This window comes from Chiloscyllium punctatum, chromosome 10 (assembly GCF_047496795.1).
Source record: "Chiloscyllium punctatum isolate Juve2018m chromosome 10, sChiPun1.3, whole genome shotgun sequence".
Classification (NCBI taxonomy): Eukaryota; Metazoa; Chordata; class Chondrichthyes; order Orectolobiformes; family Hemiscylliidae; genus Chiloscyllium; species Chiloscyllium punctatum.
This window is the reverse complement of record NC_092748.1, coordinates 82,941,087-82,960,367: the sequence shown is the minus strand read 5'-3', so window position 1 is coordinate 82,960,367 and position 19,281 is coordinate 82,941,087. Positions and strand designations below refer to the sequence as shown.

General features: G+C 39.3%; 1 protein-coding gene across 2 annotated transcripts in view; it reads right to left on the bottom strand.

Annotated features, from left to right (window-relative positions):
• Positions 1-237: 237 nt before the first annotated feature.
• The window catches only part of rab3gap1 (RAB3 GTPase activating protein subunit 1), an 87,001-nt gene continuing 67,957 nt past the window's right edge, over positions 238-19,281 (bottom strand). Inside the window, exons 19-25 of one of the 2 annotated variants that reach the window (XM_072579669.1) lie at positions 18,682-18,909; positions 16,024-16,120; positions 15,559-15,662; positions 15,347-15,462; positions 2,879-2,981; positions 1,633-1,653; positions 238-990 (exon numbers count right to left, since the gene is read on the bottom strand). In XM_072579669.1, coding sequence (XP_072435770.1) covers positions 748-990; positions 1,633-1,653; positions 2,879-2,981; positions 15,347-15,462; positions 15,559-15,662; positions 16,024-16,120; positions 18,682-18,909 — 912 coding nt within the window. In that variant the 3' untranslated portion in view covers positions 238-747. The remainder of the gene's footprint in view (positions 991-1,632; positions 1,654-2,878; positions 2,982-15,346; positions 15,463-15,558; positions 15,663-16,023; positions 16,121-18,681; positions 18,910-19,281) is intronic. The other variant, XM_072579670.1, reaches the window with a different exon arrangement.

Genomic DNA, 19,281 nt, shown 5'->3' with positions numbered 1-19,281 from the left:
AACACCTTACTGAAATCCATCTAGATAAACTCTAACAAGGTGATGTGTCCCACTGGATCTGGTTGTTTAACAGCATTGAAAACAGCATCCTTTTCACTTTAAATATGATGAAAAACTAAAGGCTTGTAGAGCAAGTACATTAATCTAGACAAATCCCCACTCTAGAAAGCACTGGTGTCTAGGTTAGGCACATATTTGATGTAGAGTGTCCAGGGTTTTTACAAGAAAGAAAACACCTGCTTTAATAAGATTTATTAATGCAATAAAATCCTTCAAGCATCCATAGACATTTTTTTGTGTGACAGTTCCAAAATCCTTCCACAGCATTAATAATAATTCAATAAACAATGCTGCTATTCCTGTATCGACCAATACAGCAACTGAAGTAATGACCATATCAAAAATTCACAATGCATTAATCAGTTTCATTTTACAGTAGTCACATTTTACATTGGAACAGTTTCATAATTATAACTATGCAATTTTAAATATTTGTGCTGAAATTGAAATTCAGACCACTATCTACACTACTGCCAGAATCAATATAAGTTTTCTACATGTACATGCATGGTTACATGGTTACTTGAAAAACATTTAATAGTATTTTAGATTGGCCACTGATGTTTAACATAGAGCCCAAAAATATTCCTTTAGAAGTCTAGTCAAGTATGTGAAAATATGTGGGAATGACATGGAATTATTTTGTATGATAATATTTTAATGGATTAATGATCAAATATTCCAATTTTAAAAGAATGATGTATCTGATGAAAATGCTCCAGTTAGACGGAATTCATCTTTTAACATAACACAGTACATGCGCTGTGGTAAAGATTTGGAGTATGGTGCAGGACGTGGTACAGATGTCCGGAGAATTATTTCACGTCCAGTTGGAGGAGGAAATTCTGAGACTGTTCCTGAGCTTGCTCTATGCTCATCAGAAGAACCTGGCTTTCTAAGTTCATCGTCAATTGGAGTCAGAGTAGCAGCCTTAAAAACAGAAGAGAAGAGATTTTTGTTTTACACCAATTACATCTGAACAGTGGTTAAAATTAATTTAGCAGTCACAGACAAAAGGCAAATCAGTAATTTAGTGATATGCACAAAATTTAATGAGGAAGCTGTAAGTTAAGTTGACCAAACATGTAGATGCTGAAAATGATTCTGGCAAATATGCTTAAAATAAATCAATAGGCTCAGTGCTTAAAATCATTCAATACCTCTGAAAATGGACTAATATTTTAAAAATGAAAATTACTTTATGAAATGTGAATCTACATTTTAAAGTTCAAATCCAACTCATGACACACAACTGACTTGCACTGAATGAACACTCTTTTTGCTGAAAATTAACAATTGATTATAATGTGAATATTATTTTTAAGATTTTGAAATATGTAAAGATAATTTGGTAAGGAACACTTTCCATAATATTAGTGACATTCTCTCTGAATGATCTGGTGAAGCAGATGGGCCATTAAAATATCTTGTATTTAAATATAATAAATGTAGACGTCAGAGAGAATCTCTATGTTTTACGCTAGGTTCTTGCCATTTATAAACGATCCTAAAAAGAACTGCATCTACATGAGGCATGATATGAGGGTAATGGAGGAAATGGCTGGTCGTTACCTCTTCAGTAGATTCAGCCAGCTTGAGAAGGGTTGAGAGAATAGTAGTATTAGGAGAGAAACAATGATGAAGAAAGGAAAGTCAAGTCAGATGGTTAATAAGGGGTTAAACTAAAGTTAAAATGAATAAATTCTTTTTAAAATATGAAAACATACCCCTTTGACATAAAGTGATCACTATTTAAACTTAGTCATCATTGGTATTTATTACATAAATCAACCATTAGAAATATCAAAGTAATAGGTACATCAACAGCAATTCTAAATGAGAAGGTGATTAATCACCAGAAACTTGTTAATGGCATGCAGCAATTCATTACTTTTACTTCACACTTTGCTGTTGCTGTTTCAAAACAAATAAAAAAAGGGACAGTTTTCTTTGTTATGCCCATTGGAGTTCAGTATTTGTTCAATGTTCTGTTCTGGCTTGTTACTAATACTGCCATTGAATCTCTTGTTGCCACCATAATGTGCTCTACTGTGTAATATCCGTAAATACCTATAGTACCTGATGCACATATAAGCATTCGTGTTGAGGGATAGATCTTAGGGACAACTCCCCTGCTCCTATTCAAAAATAGTAATTATGACTTGTTGAAATGGTTTAACATTTCACCTGAAAGACAGCACATCCAGAAGTGCAGCTTCTCCTCAGAGTTCGAACAGATTTTTGTGCTTAACTTGATACGGAGAACTTGTACCCACAATCACTATTTTAGAGGGGACACCCACCACGTCATAACTAACAGAGGGCTGACACACTAAATGGCAAGTCATTTGACTTCATTTCGTGGCATTCTGTATAGGGAGCGGAAATGTATTAATGCAAACAGCACTTCAAATGATTCTGCCCATGTTACGTTGAGCAAAGTCTGAACTGAAAGCATGAACAGCACCGCACAAATATTGAAACATTTATAAAGACAGTAGTTCCAAAGATGAGTGTTATTTAGCTACTGTGCATTTTACTTATTTCTTAGGTCCCTTCACATATTTATTGAATTGGAGCTGTGGATAGTTTGCTCGACAATATATATTGCAATGCAAACCATTTGGTTTCATATTTAATGAAGTATGAAATTGACAGTGTGTTCACTTGCACATTTCCTTGATCTATGTCATTAACTGAAGGAAAAAAAACTGTACTGCATACCATCATCTTTACAAATCGGGCAGAACACCTGACAGAAATAATTAATCAAATCAGTTTTAAGAAATCCAAATATTGACAGATTGAATTTCCATACCCTCTGTGCATTCACAAACAGTTTGTAAATAATGCTCCCTGTAGGCCCTCGTCCTGCTCCAATGACTGGCACTTCAGGCTGTTCTAAAAGTTGGCTGACAAACCTAATGAAAAAAAATTAAACCAGTGAATGATAAAATTCTTCTCACATGCCAATCTTCTGAATGTCTACTGGTATGCCCATTTCAGTTCAATTTTAGACAAATTCCAAAGCTAGATTTGTGTGAAACTGCTAGAAACATCAAACATAGAGCACATATTACACAAGACAGACAAATAATCATTGAGCACATTAAATATATTAATACATAAATAATCCAGACTTTTAAGCAAAATCACAAGTTATTGTACTATCGTAGTTGTGGGTATGTTCACTGAGCTGGGAAGTTGATTTGCAGACGGTTCGTCCCGTCTAGGTGACATCTTCAGTACTTTGGAACCTCCTGTGAAGCGCTGCTGTACTACGTCTTCTTGAACTTATATGGTTCCATTCCGGTTGCTCGTTGTAGTGGCTGGTATATTGGGTCTAGGTCTATATGCTCATTGAAGGAGGCAGTGGATGAGAGCCATGCTTCTAGAAATTCCCTGGCTGTCCTCTGTTTAGCTTGTCCTATGATCGTTGTGTTGTCCCAGTTGAATTTGTGGTCCTTGTCATTATATATATATGTGTGTGTGTGTCTCTCTCTCTCTCTCTCTCTACTAGGGACAGCTGGTTAGTGGCTAGTTGGTGTTCACTGATGTGGATTGCTAGCTGTCTGCTTATTTGTCCCATATAGTGTCATGTGCAGTCTTTGCATGGAATCTTTTAAATGATGATTATCTGACACATGATGGGTATAGGGTCTTTTGTCCTGGTGAGTTGTCAGTTTACAGATGGTAATGAATTCCAGTGGTCAGAGAAATCTGGCTATCAGTTCAGTGATGTTGTTTATGTAAGGTAGTGTAGCTAGTGAATTAGGTCGTGGCATGTCCTTGTCGTGTTGTTTGCATCTGCGGATGAAATTGCGGGAATATCCGTTCTTGGCGAATACTCTGTAGAAGTGTTCTTCTTCCCTTCCTGGGTCGAGTGTGCTGCAATATGCCGGCCACCATATTGAATAACTGGAAGCAGCAGCAACGGAAATAAATAAATTCCAGAAGACACAGTACAGCAGCACTTCACCGGAGGCTCCAAAGCACTGAGGATGTCACTTAGACAAGGGACAAAACACCTGCAAATCAACTTCCCAGCTCGGCAAACATATCCCAACTACGACAACCAACATCTGAGCTACAGATCTTTACACAAACCTTGAATACTGTATTATGCTACTAACATTGTAACATTCTAACTATGAGTAAATCTGTACGATAATGCCTCTATTTCAATCCCACTTAACTGAGAACAAGAATACCACTGGATTAATCAATCATTGTTTGCTAATGTAACAAGTGCCACAGCTTGATGTGATACAATTCCCCTAAAGAACGAGGTGCTGCTGTATGTCTACAATGTCACCAAGGCAAGGTACTAAAGATGAAGATGAAGATGAAGATGACCTTCTGCCCAGCTCCCAGGGTCATTTAAGTGTCTCAGGACCCTGGATCAAATTGTTTGTGTACTTTCTCAGCCTGCGAAGAATATACCAATAGAAAAACATTTTAGAAATCAAAGCAGCATTTTGTTTTGAACTGCAATATTTATTTTAATGCTTCTGCCTTAATGTTCAGCATGATAAAGCAAAATACAGTTGAATCACAAAATATTCATAGCAATCTTAGGTCAAAGTTTTATTTTCAAGATATAATCTCTCAGTATTTAAACAGTAAATTGATTAACATTCTGTCCATTGTTTGAAAATAACTCAAGTTAAAGAAGAATTAAAAGAAAACAATTACAAGTTTTTAAGGGTAGAGCTTTGCTGTTAAATGGAGAATAGTAACTTGTATTGAAAATGTCTTGAATATACTGTAGTGTTGCAATACGTCAATTATGCATGCTAGCAAAAGGACTTTGCCAGTTAGCCATGAATGATTTAGGACAGGTGACCAAAAGCTTTGTCAAGGAGGCACATTTCAAAGAATGATATGGAGGAGCAAGTGTGGGACTGGGGTGCACAAAGTTAAAAATCACAACACCAGGTTATAGTCCAACAGGTTTATGTGGAAGTACTAGCTTTCAGAATGATACTCCTTCGTAAGTGGTTGTGGAGTGTTTAAAGACAAAAGAGTACAGTGTCATGCAACTGAAATTGTATATTATAGAACATAGAACATAGAAAAATACAGCGCAGTACAGGCCCTTCGGCCCTCGATGTTGCGCCGACCGAAGCCTACCTAATCTACACTAGCCCAATAACCTCCATATGCTTATCCAATGTCCGCTTAAATGACCATAAAGAGGGAGTGTCCACCACTGATACTGGCAGGGCATTCCATGAACTCACAACCCGCTGAGTAAAGAATCTACCCCTAACATCTGTCCTATACCAACCTCCCCTTAATTTAAAGCTGTGTCCCCTAGTAACAGCTGACTCCATACGCGGAAAAAGGTTCTCACTGTCAACCCTATCTAAACCCCTAATCATCTTGTACACCTCTATCAAATCTCCCCTAAAGCTTCTTTTCTCCAATGAGAACAGCCCTAAGTGACTCAGCCTTTCCTCATACGATCTTCCTACTTTGCCAGGCAACATCCTGGTAAACCTCCTCTGCACCTGTTCCAGTGCCTCCACATCCTTCCTATAGTATGGCGACCAGAACTGTACACAATACTCCAGATAAGGCCGCACCAGAGTCTTATACAACTGCAACATGGCCTCAGGACTCCGGAACTCAATTCCTCTACCAATAAAGCCCAGTACGCCATATGCCTTCTTCACAGCACTATTTACCTGGGTGGCAACTTTCAAAGATCTGTATACATGGACACCAAGATCCCTCTGCTCATCCACACTACCAAGTAGCCTCACATTTGCCCAGTAATCCATCTTCTTATTACTCCTACCAAAGTGAATGACTTCACACTTAGCTACATTGAACTCCATTTGCCACCTTACTGCCCAGCTCTGCAACTTATCTATATCCCGCTGTAACCTGCCACATCCTTCTTCGCTGTCCACCACTCCACCGACTTTCGTATCATCCGCAAACTTGCTCACCCAGCCGTCAAGCCCCTCCTCCAGGTCATTTATAAAAATGACAAACAGCAATGGTCCCAAAACAGATCCTTGTGGAACATCGCTAGTAACTGCACTCCAAGATGAACCTTTACGATCAACTACTACCCTCTGTCTCCTTCCAGCCAGCCAATTCCTAATCCAAACCTCTAATGCACCCTCAATGCCAAACCTCCGTAATCTTTGCAGTAGCCTACCATGGGTACCTTATCGAACGCCTTGCTAAAATCCATATACACCACATCTACTGCTTTACCCTCGTCCACTTCCTTGGTCACCTTCTCGAAGAACTCAATAAGGTTTGTGAGGCACGACCTGCCCTTCACAAAACCATGCTGACTATCCTTGATCACATTATTCCTATCCAGATGTTCATAAATCTTATCCCTTACAATTCTCTCTAAGACTTTGCCCACAACAGAAGTGAGATTCACTGGCCTATAGTTACTAGGGCTGTCCCTACTCCCCTTCTTGAACAAGGGGACCACATTCACTATCCTCCAGTCTTCTGGCACTATTCCTGTAGACAACGACGACATAAAAATCAAGGCCAATGGCTCCGCTATCTCCTCCCTAGCTTCCCAGAGGATCCTCGGATAAATGCCATCAGGCCCAAGGGACTTATCTATTTTCACCCTTTCCAGTATTCCTCGGACCTCTTCCCTACATACCTCAAAGCCATCCATTCTAATCACTTGTGACTCAATATTCACATCAGCAACAATGTCCTGTTGAACAAACCTCAATTGTCAAGTCTTTCCTCTTTTAGAATGGGTTGCAAGTTTTGGTTCATTACCATGAAAATTCCAGAACATCTTTGAAGTCACCTGAAGGTTTTATAACAAAAGGTGACATCTCAGCTCAAACAATGCATCAAAGATCAGAGTCTGTATTCCAATCTAGAGTCAGACTGATTCTGCTTTCAAAGTGGAACTTACAAAATTTACACGGGTTGACTGCCTGCAGATTGTGCATTTTTTGAGCAAAATAGAATGTATCTGCAAATATAATTCTGCAAATACAAATTCACCCCATCGACTTATATATCTGTGTGTGCATGAGAAGAGAGTGTGCACGCATGTGACTGTATGTGTGAGTGTGCGTTTGCATGTGTTAAAGTTTGGTAAAGTATATGGTTGGGTGTGATGGCGTATAAGCCTGTGAGAGGGTATGTGCATGGTGCGCATGGGAGTGTGTGTGTGTATGCACATATATGAGAGACAGCATTTGCATCAGAGAGGGTCTGCATGAATGTGAGAGCATGCAGGAGTGTGGGAGGGAGGGAGACAGTGAGAGTGAGAGTGAAACTGAGATTGACTGTACAGTGTAGTGAGGTCACCTGTAGTCTGACATAAATTTAAGATCCCGGTTGAGGTCATCCTTATGGTTACCGAACTTGGCTATCAGCCTCTGCTCAGCCACTCTGCATCGCCTTGGAGGATGGTGACCTGAAGATCCGAGACTGAATGTCCTTGACCGCTGAAGTGCTTCAGAACTGGGAGAACACACCACTGGGTCTGTTGCTTGTTGTTTTTGGATTAATGGTGCTGGAAGAGCATAGCAGCTCAGGCAGCATCCGAGGAGCAGCAAAATCGATGTTTCGGGCAAAAGCCATTGTCGTAGCGCCTGCTTGGTCTCGCCAATGTACCATGTCTCAGGGCATCCTTGCCTGCAGTGTATGAGATAGCGTCCCCAGGGGTATTTGTGGTGTCCATGTCAACACTCTTACATGGAGTGGTTAACATGTCTGGGCTGTATGGTGTTGTGGTCGATATTGTCCAAAAGACTGGGCGAACAACAGTTTGTTTAAGGTTTGGCGTTTGTTTAAGGGTGAGAAGTGGAGACATAGAGAAGGTCTTAGAGTCATAGAGATGCACAGCATAGAAACAGACTCTTTGGTCCAACACATCCATGCCGACCAGATATCCCAACCCAATCTAGTCCCACCTGCCAGAACCCGGCCCATATCCCTCCAAACCCTTCCTATTCATATATCCATCTGGATGGCTCTTAAATGTTGCAATTGTACCAGCCTCCACCATTCCCTCCGGCAGCTCATTCCATATACGTACCATACTCTGCGTGAAAAAGGTGCCCCTTTAGGTGTCTTTTATATCTTTCCCGTTTCCCCCTAAACCTATGCCCTCTAGTTCTGACTCCCCCACCCCAGGGAAAAGGCTTTGTTTATTTATCCTATTTATGCCCCTCATGATTTTATAAACCTCTATAAGGTCACCCCTCAGTCTCCGACACTCCAAAGAAAACAGGCATAGCCTATTTAACCTCTCCCTATAGCTCAAATCCTCCAACCCTAGCAATATCCTTGCAAATCTTTTCTGAACCCATGCTCATCCTCATCGATAATGTGTTGTAGGCTGCGAAGAACATGAAGTAGTTTTTCATCTCCTGGGAGTACTGGACAATGAAGGGTACCCTATTGGTCATATTTACAGATACATTCCATTTTGCTCAAAAACTGCACAATCTGCAGGCAGTTAATACACTGTGATAACGTGTTTCATCCCACCATCAGATTAACTATGGACTACTCTTTGGTACCTGTCTTGTTCTTGGACACATGCATCTCCATCAAGGATGAGAACATCAGTACCTCACTCTACCACAAACCCACAGATAACCTCATGATGCTACACTTCTCTAGCTTCCACCCTAAACATATTAAAACAGCCATCTGCTATGGACAAGCCCTATGCATACACAGGATCTGTTCAGATGAGGAGGAATGTGACGGACACCTGAAGGTGCTCACGGATACCCTCATAAGAACAGGGTGCGATGCTCAACTCATCGACTGTCAAGTCCAATGTGCCACAGCGCGAAACCGTAATGACTTCTTCAGGAAACAGACATGGGTTGCAACCAATTGGGTACCCTTCATTATCCAGTATTTCCTGGGAGTCAAGAAACTATGCCATGTTCTTCGCAGCCTGCAACACAGTATCAATGAAGAGGAGCATCTCACCAAGACCTTACCCTACTCCTCACCTTTAAAACAACTGCCAAACCCTAAACAGACAATTGTTCACAGCAAACTGCCCAGCCTTCAGGACAACATCAACCACATCATCATACAAGTTTGTTATAACAACCACTGCAAGACATGTCGGAGCGTTGACACGGATACCACCATTACCTGTGGGGACACCACCCACCATGTGCATAGCAGATATTTATGTTACTCGGCCAACGTTGTCTACCTCATACGCTGCAGGCAAGGATGCCCCAAGACATGGTACATTGGCAAGACCATGCAGACTCTACAACAACAGATGAATGGACACCGCACAACAATCAATAGACAGGGGTGTTCCCTCCCAGTCGGTGAGCACTTCAACAGTCAGGGACATTCGGCCTCAAATCTTCAGGCAACCGTCCTTCAAAGTGGACTTCAGGATAGGCAACTACACAAAGTGGCCGAGCAAAGACGGATAGCCAAGTTCAGTACCCATGAGGATGGCCTCAACAAGGATATTGGGTTCATTTCAAACTACAGGTGACCCCACTGCAACACACACACACACACACACCTACATACTCTCTCACTCACACAGGCCCTCTCTCATACACACGCTTTCTCACACACACACCACCTGCCTCCACACACACACGGGCTTATACTCCATCACATCCACACACACTTTACCAAGCTTTCACACATTCAACATGCACTCACACACTCTCTCTAACATGCACACATACATAAAAATCTATGGGATGAATTTATATTTGCAGAATCATGTTTGCAGATACATTCTATTTTGCTCAAAACTGCACACAATCTGCAGGCAGTCAATCCATGTAACAGTCTGTAAGTTCCAGTTTGAAAAGAGAACCAGTCTGACTCAAGATTGGAATACAGACAGACTCTGACCTCACATCTTTAATGCATTGTCTGAGTTGAGATGTCACCTTTTGTTATAAAACCTTAAGCTCTCTCGAGAAGGTGACTTAATGTACCAAAACATGCAACCCATTCTAAAAGAAGTCAGACTTGACAATCGAGGTTTGTTCAATATATAATTTCAGTTGCATGACACTGTAATCTTTTGCTATAAATTCTGCGTCATGTGGTCTGACAACCCACAACCATCTGGTGAAGGAACAGCACCCCAAAAGCGAGTGCTTCCAAATGAGCCTGTTGGACTATAACCTGGTGTAGTGATTTTTAACATTTTAAAGAAGCACCTTTAAAAAGGGTGGTAAGGTAGAAATGTTTAGGGAGTGAATTCCAAGATATAGGGCCTAGGCAGCCAATGGTACTGCCTCTATTGTGAAGCCAAAAAGACAGACCTGAGAAATACTATCAATAAAATATAGTGCCTACTTAAAAATCGCATTCCATCACTATGTATTCAATGTGGGCAAGGCAAAAAAGTTGTTTCACAGGCTGATATTCATACATTGAATTAGGCAGCAGGAGACTTTCAGAGATTTAGAGCGCTTTATTGTTCAGAACCTAACCCAGACTGGGAAAGAACCCAGTTATTTTTCTTTGAATGAGGTGACAATGGCCTCATGGTATTCTCGCTGGACTATCAATCGAGAAATGGGCAAAGCATGGCACTGGAAAAAGCACAGCAGGTCAGACAGCATCTGAGGAGCAAGAGAATCAACGCTTCGGGTATAATCCTTCTTCAGGACTTGGAAGATTACTACTGGGCGTCCAGTATTTTGCAGCTACTTCCTTTAATATCCTAGAATGCATCCCATCCGGTCCAGAGGATGTATCAGTCCTTAGTCCCATTAGCTTCTGTAGTATCTCCTTCTCTAGTAACCCAAGCTACTATTCTTAGTAGTACGTCTACCTCTGGACCAGAAGGTCTGGCTTCAAGTCCTACCTGCCCTAGACATATATTGTAACATTTCCTAATAGGTCGATTTCTTTTCAGAAACCCAGGAACCCAGATGGTAGAATTTGAATTCAATAAAAATCTGGAATTAAAAGTCATTACTTTTATCATTAATGATGACGATGAAATCATTGCTGATTGTCGGGAAAAACCCATCCGGTTCACTAACAACCTTTAGGGAAGGAAACTACCATCCTTATCTGATCTAGCCTACATGTGACTCCAGACCCACAATCCACTTGACTCTTAACTGCCCTCTGGGGCAACTAAGGATGGGCAATAAATACTGGCCTGTACAGTGACAACCTTATCCCCTCTCTCCCCTAGTTAATCTTTTGCCCTTAATACATAGAATTTCTTTGGATTCTCCTTTACTTTATCTGCTGAAGCTATGTCCCCTTTCTGCACTCTTTACTTCCCTCTTAAGTACACTCCTACACCCCCCAAACTCAACAGATTCACTTGATCTCAATGGTCTATACCTGACATGTGCTTCCTTCTTTTTCTTGACCAGAACTTCAATATTTCTAGTTACCCAAGATTCCCTACTCCTGCCAGGCTTGCTCTTCTCACTAACAGGTGTTAGTGAATATGCGTCCCTGATCTCTCATTATCTTGTTTTTGAAAGTTCCTGTTCAATACCATCAAAATTGGCTTTGCCGCAATTTAGAACTTTAAGTTGTGGACCAGGTCTAACCTTTTCAATAACTATTTTAAAATTATTAGAATTATGGTCACTGGTCATAAGGTGCTCTGCCACTAACACCTCAGTCACTTGCCCTGCCTTATTTCCAAAGAGGAGGTCGAGTTTTGCCCCCTTCTCTAGTAAGGCTGTCTTGAGTGAGAATGTTCTCTTGAACATACTTAAATTATTCCTGAACCAAGCCGTTAACACTATGGCAGTCCCAGTTGTAAGTTGTGTAGAGTACTCGCGAAGTGGAAGGCAGGAAACTAGAATTTGCTGGTAAAAATGGGGAAAGTGTGCGTGGTCCCTTTATGAGATAAAGTGCTTTGTTAAGCTTAGAACTTTGCACAGAGACTGTGTCTGTAAGTAGCTGAAAATTGTACGGACAGTTCTGAAATTGAAACATGTATGGAATGACTGTGATTGGAAATCTTAGGCTTGTGATGCTTTGGCAACTGGCTGGAATCAGATAATTAATTTAAACCAAGCACTTAGAAACTACTACTAACCTATTAGATTTAAATTTGGTGGTTGTAACAACTCAGAATCAATGGAATTGTAAAGAAATTAATAGGTCATGAAGGTTATAAAAAAGGGGGTATTTGAAAATCGGTGAGAGCCAAATGCCATCTGAAATGAAAGCAAACCATCTGAGAAATAAACATCAGCTCTCACAAGAAACCTCTAAGCTCTCTAAGAAAGCACCCATTTATCTATAAAAGGTACCATCGTAGTTCTAGCTAAGAGTTCTCACAGAAGAATTCACAGAGAAAACATCCCTGTCAGCAGGATCAGAAGAAAGGCTGGATAGAAGGCAGAGCATTCCAGAATTCCAAAGTTCTATGTGAACTTTGAGAAACTAGGTTTTAATGTATTATTTTCTTATTACTTGGATTTATTTAAGTGGGACCTGTGTTTATTAGAACAGTAGAATTTAGTGGAGTTAGTAGTTAGGGAGGAATTGTTCGGTTTGTAGTAATTCTGTTAATTTGTTCACTGTTAGGGTTAAATAAATAAATTGTTACTTGTTGATTAGTGAGTGAAAGGTCTGCATTTCATTTAATGACATCTTTATAACAAATGGGTGGGGGGGGGGGGGGGGGGGGGGGGGAGAAAGAGAGGGGTGAAAGGTAGGTCATACCCCATGTCACACTTTTTTGAACAAATTATGAAGCGAGGTAAGCCTCTCTGGATGTTTCAGTTTTAGTCATCAGAAAGTTTAAATACCCTATTATTACAATCCTATAATCCTATTATGCTTACGGCTATCTGCAACCTCCCTATGTATTTGCTCCTCAATTTCCCACTGACTATTGGGGGTCCTATAGTACAATTCCAAAGTGATCACCCCCTTCTTATTTCTCAGTTCCACCCATAGAACTTCATTACATGATCCCCCAGGAATATCCTCTTGAAGTACTGCGGGGATGTAATCCCTAATCAAAAACTGCCTCCTCTCTATCTTTCCTATAGCATCTATACCCAAGGACATTGAGCTGTCAGTCCTGTCCCTCCCTCAGCTATATTTCTGTAATAGCTATGATATGCCTGACCTATGCTCTTATCCATGCTCTGAATTCATTGGGAAAATGTTAAGTATCTAAAGTAAAGAACGTAACAGAACAGCATTTAGAAATAGATAATGTGTTAGAGTCAGCATGGCTTCATGAAGGGGAAATCAGGTCTGTTAAATAAAGACTTTCTTGAGGAGGTCACAAGAGGATAGATAAAAAAGTAGTGAATTTAATATATTTGGATTTCCAAAAGATTGATAAAGTACTGCATGTTGAGCTACTCAAAGTCGCCCGTGGATTGGGAGGTAGTATATTAATATGGATAGAAGACAGATAATTGGAATAAGTTAGATTTTTTAGGATGGTAACCTGTAACTCGTGGTGTGCCACAAGGATCAGTGCTGGGACCATCATTATTCATAATATATGTTAATAGCTTGAATGGGGAAAATGTATGTAATACAGTCACATTTGCAGATGATATAAAAATAGGTGTGAAAGAAAGTGGTGAGGATGACACCAACCGTCTGCAGAGGAATACAGACAGATGGGCAAAAACTTGGCTCATAGAAAACAGAGTGGGGAAATGTGAGATCATGCACTTTGGTAGTAAGAATAGAGGTGGTGAATATTATTTAAATGGAGAAAGACTGCATAAAACTTTGGGACAGAGGGATTTGGGAGTCACAAAAATCCAGCAAACAAGTTCAGCAGGTTATAGGGAAGACAAATGAAACATCACCCTTTATTTCAAAGGGAATGGAGCATAAAAGTAAGGAGAGTTTTGATAAACAATTTGCTATTTACTATACAAGGAAAAAAATCAGACAACAATTGGAATACTGTGCATTGCTTTGGGCACCATATCGAAGGGAGGCAGAAAGAGAAGGTTTATTAGGCTGATACCAGGTATGGAGGGACTCTCTTATGCAGAGAGGTTGAGTAGATTGGGCCTGTACTCAGAATACAGAAGAATGAGAGCAGTCTTAATGAAACAAACAAGATCCTTAGAGGACTCGTGAGGGCAGGTGTAGAAAGGTCATTTCCCTTTGTGGGAGAATTGAGGACCAGAACATATAATCTCAAAACAACAAGTGACACATTTAAGGCAGATATGAGGAGTAATTTCTTCTGAGGATATTGAATCTGTGGAATTTTTTTTTAAACCGCAGAGGGTTGTGGAGGCTGGATCATAGAGCCACACAGCATGGGAACAAACTTCAGTCCAACTCAGCAGCACCAACCAGACATCCCTATCTGACCTAATCCAGTTTGTCAGCATTTGGCTCTTATCCATCTAAACCTTTCCTAATCATATACACATCCAGATGCCTTTTAAATGCTGTGATTTTACCCACCTCCCTTATTTCCTCTGTCAGCTCTTTCAATGCACGCATGAACAGGTTATTTCTTTTGAATCTTTCCCCTCGCACCTTAAACCTATGCCTTCTAGTTTTGAACCTCCCTCATCCTGGAAAAAAGATCTTGGTTATTTAACCCTATCCATGCTCCTCATGATTTTATAAACCTCCACAAGGTCACCTCTCAGCCTCTGATGCTCCAGGGAAAAAAGTCCCAGCCTGTTCAGCTTAGTTCAGTTGGTTAGCCCCAACCTATTCAGCACCTCGCTAGGACTCAAATCTTTGAGTCCCAGCAAGATCCTAGTAAATCTTGTCTGCACCCTCTCAAGTTGAACAACATATTTTCTAAAGAAGAATGAGCAGAATTATGTGCAATATTCCAAAGTGGCCTCACCAATGCCCTAGATGTTCAAGGCTGAGATAGACAAATTTTTACATCAGTAAGAGAATCAAGGCAGGAAAGTAGAGGTGCGAATTATCAGTTCACTATGAACTCACTGAATACTGGAGCAGACTCGATGCCCTGAACTGCTTACTTCTGCACCAACATCTTATCGTCTTTATGGGTTTTGGAATCCTGGTCCAGTGACATTAGCACAGTTACCCCACTCCAGAATCCAGTTTCTTTTTTATTTCAATAACCCACCTTAAATTGATTAATTCCTCATATAATGAGGAAGTTCCCTATTGGTTAAGTTCCATAATGAAATCTTCCTCATGGACCAAGGAACCCTGATGTCAGGTTTACCTCTTCAGATCAGAAACTTAGTTCCCTTGGTCAGACCATATATTGGGTTGGCAATGGAACCAAAGTTGGTAAGCAACTGTAAAAATAATTCTCAAGTTACTGATTAGGAAAGCAATGTAATACATCCTTTACCTCTCCAATTCTTCACGTTCCTCTTCCTTTTCACATTTCTTGATTCCAAATTTAGCTTGGAGTGATCTGGATCTTGCAATAATGGCTTCTGAAGCTATTATCTGACCAATTATCTCCTAGAAAAAAAGGTCATATAGTTGTTTCCTTATTTTCTAAAGGCCCATTTTACACAAGTTTGAATATTCCTGACAGATAATGCCAGCAAAACTTACTTCCAATTTTTTGATATCAGGGTTTGAATATCTTAGAAGTTTGCTAGCATGAGCAATGATGTGCTGGATTATTTTTCTTACAGAGGGGATATCTTCCATTGATTCTGTTGAAGATGGTAAATAAGTTAATTGTACCATTACTACTGAAAGCACAAAGATCAAGCAATACACATGGAGACCCCATAAATTAGAATACTATAAAGGCTTAACAAACAATAAGATTAAGACCATAAGAAACAGGATTGAAAGTAAGGCCATTCGGCCCAATGAGTCCACTCCACCATTTAATCATGGCTGATGGGCACTTCAATGCCACTTACCCGCACTCTCCCCGTAAGTCATGGTTAAGTCAATTAACACATTAGATTAGAATTTTATGAAATGCTGATAACTTCCATTTATAAACAATTATAAATATCTTAAAATAGTAATGTTATATCTGGTCTATAAACATAACAGTTTTACCTTCTTCTTTAACTTTCAGCAATGCAGCATGCAAAATGCATGGTAGTAAATGTTGAGTCAAATCTGCAGGTTTTAGGCCAACTAAATAGTGAAGAACCTAAAAGGAAACACATGTCTCATTAAATGGGTCTAAATCTGTAAACAAGTACAATTAAATTATGACTAAAATCCCATGAGTAAAACCTTAACAAAAATTGCTGATACTATTTTATATTACTACTCAAGACTTTGTAAATTACATCGTCCCTCCCCCCAAATGCAAAAAAAACCCCTGAAGCACATCAATTTTCTGCTGCACATCTGAAAATTCAATTAAATTTAAAACCATAAGTAACAAGTCATATTGAAAGTTTTCCACATGGAAATAGTTTGATACCACATGAAATACAAAGCAATACAAAATTATAATACAGAAACAGGCCATTCTATTCTACCAGATTTTGTTTTCATTTACCCTCAACTTTACTAATCATCCAGTTTTATATTTTTGAGTTAATTTCCTCAACTACTAACCCGGGCGCTAAATTTCAAAGAATCACAACAGTGAGAGAACAGGCTTTTAAAGCCCTGAGTTCTAAATCACTTAAGTTTAAACTTTATTTAGAGCTTTTCATTTTTAACTCCAAAAGAGGTATTTGATGGAATCCTTCTACATTTGGAGCATTTGTTTTGAATCCTCACTATTGCCAGGACAAGTATTTTTCCACAGAATCACTGAACTTTATATATTAAAGAAAGGCTACCTTTCAGTCAGTCATACTAAAGAATTAATTCAAGTCCAAGCTCTTTCCCCTTAATTATTCCTTAATAAACTACTCAACATTTTCTTCCACTCAGGTGTTTCCAGTATGACGTTCTGTATCCTAACAACTGTAACTGTAAAAAGAAATTTCTTAAACTCTCCTTTCCATCTTCTATGTAGACCCTTTAATTACTGACTCATCGACCAATATAAATAGCTTGTCTCAATTTACCTTATGAAAATGTCTCAATTTTCGAGACACCCATGTAACTTGTAAGTCAACTTTGATCAAATTAAAAAAAGGTTTCTGTGGTCTCTGCCCATAAAGTCCATCATGTCTGGTATGTGCTAAGTAAAATTTGTTCTGTACTTTCTGCTTGTACTGGATAACCTTACTAAAGTAAAGAACTCAAAACTGCAGCCTGCATATTTTATGCAGAATTACTGTTGTTTGATTTTGTACTGTGTGCTCTGTATTAAAAATTTAGAATCTCTGTAGCTTTTCCAACATAGCCTTATCAACCTGTTCCTCCCAGATATTAAAGATGTTTGCATGTGAATTAAGTTTCTGTATTTTGCTTTTTAAAAATTTACTATTGAGCATACATTTCTTGTCCTCCTCCTCCTCCATAATTTCATCCGACGTCTGCTTAATTTAGCAACTTAACTTCCTGAAGTTACTAAACATAGTTTACATTTCTATTACCTGTAAATTTTGATACTGTGCATTTTTACCTGGGAAATATAACCATTCGCATCCCTTTTCCCGCTGAAAAAAAAGACTAATCACATAACACTACATTGTACGGAGAACAAAATATGCTGGAGATCCGTGAAGACAGCAAGCTAATGTTGAGTCTAGGTGACTACCATATTGTCTGTCCTGTCATCAATATTTTGTATCGATTATGATCATCTCCTTTTTGATACTATATACATATTATATTTAGACAGCTTCAATGCAACACTTATCAAATGACTGAAAATCCATATCAACACCATTCACTCTATTACCTTTATCAACACATTCCATCATTTCTCTGAAGGGATCTATTAAATTACCTTTCGTCAAAGCCCTGATGGCTATCCTTAATTAACATACAATTTTATTCAAGATTATGCAGCACTGCCCGATAAAACTGCTGACTAGACACATTTGTGGTTACTGCCACAGAATTTTAGCTACATGCACTAATTTTAGACGAAAGCATCTTACATAAATTCACAACACAACAACTGAGCTTTACATGTCCATTTATTTAAACTTGTGTTATTATTCAATACCAAAAATGCTCAAAGTGCTCATTTATATTTTTTGTCTTAGCACTTTACTGATATACACACAGGAAACTTAAGGTACACACTGTGAACTGACAAGGTCATATGTTTGACAAAGGCATTACTCATTTACTTATCTCACAGTTAATAATTTGGACAATAATGCTCCCTCAAAGCTTTTCTACAATTAATATTAGGCTATGGTTACTCAGTTGTTATCTTGTAGAAATATAGCCTCACAAATGTCTAGAAAAACTTTTTTATTGCAACAGCCAGTCATTTATGGGCTGACCTCCGCCAATAATGTGCAACCGGCCTATGTTTCTTCACTTTGAAAGTCGACAACATTTTCAGTACTGTCTCCACAACTATTGTTAGTCTATTTAATTGCTACACCTCCTGCTCATGAAGCTTTCATTACCAAAATCAGTACTCACCTGTAAAATGAAGCAAAGAATAACTTCATCAAAACATTTCTTCTCATCTCAAATTCTCTCTAATTTTTATTATTTTGCTTTTCAAGTGCCCAAGATCCTTTTCAATTTTTGCACTCTGCAACCTGCTTTCATACCTTCTCTCAGCAATTTTTGCTTCTCTTATTATTGCACCATTAATGTAACTATTTAAATTAGTTATACCTTTTCAGCTTCCCTGGTGTCATCAAAAAGGCGTCTTTGTCGTCGAACTGGAATCGGCTTTGCTGTTTCCCATGCCTCCACCCACATGTTACCAGGAATTTTCATTCTGGCACTTAATTCTCCTCTGAGAACCTTGTCACCTGTTTCATCAGTGAATTCTTCCTCAATGTAGTCACGAGGAGAGTACCATCTCACAAAATCTTCCAGACAACAGCCAGGGTTTGCAGCCTAAGAAACAAAATTATTTTCATTGAAAAATCCAAGTTATTTTCTTTGAGGTGCAATGGTTATCACTCAAGTGTTTATGAAAGAAAATTTACTTCATGTAACTCCATAAAATAAACATTAGCATATTTTTGCACCTCGCCATGTCCCTCCTCTCCAAAAGGTTATCAGTTGGTATTAGCATTTATGGTCTATCCTCAGTTGCTCTTGATAAGCTGCTTTCTTGACCAACTGCATACCCCCCAACAATGCTATTGGGAAATAGCTCCAGGACTTTGACCCATGGACATGGAAGGAACAGCAATATATTCAGAATGGTGAGTGGCTTGGACAGGAACTTGCAGGTGGCAATGTTCCCACTTATCTGTTTCCCTT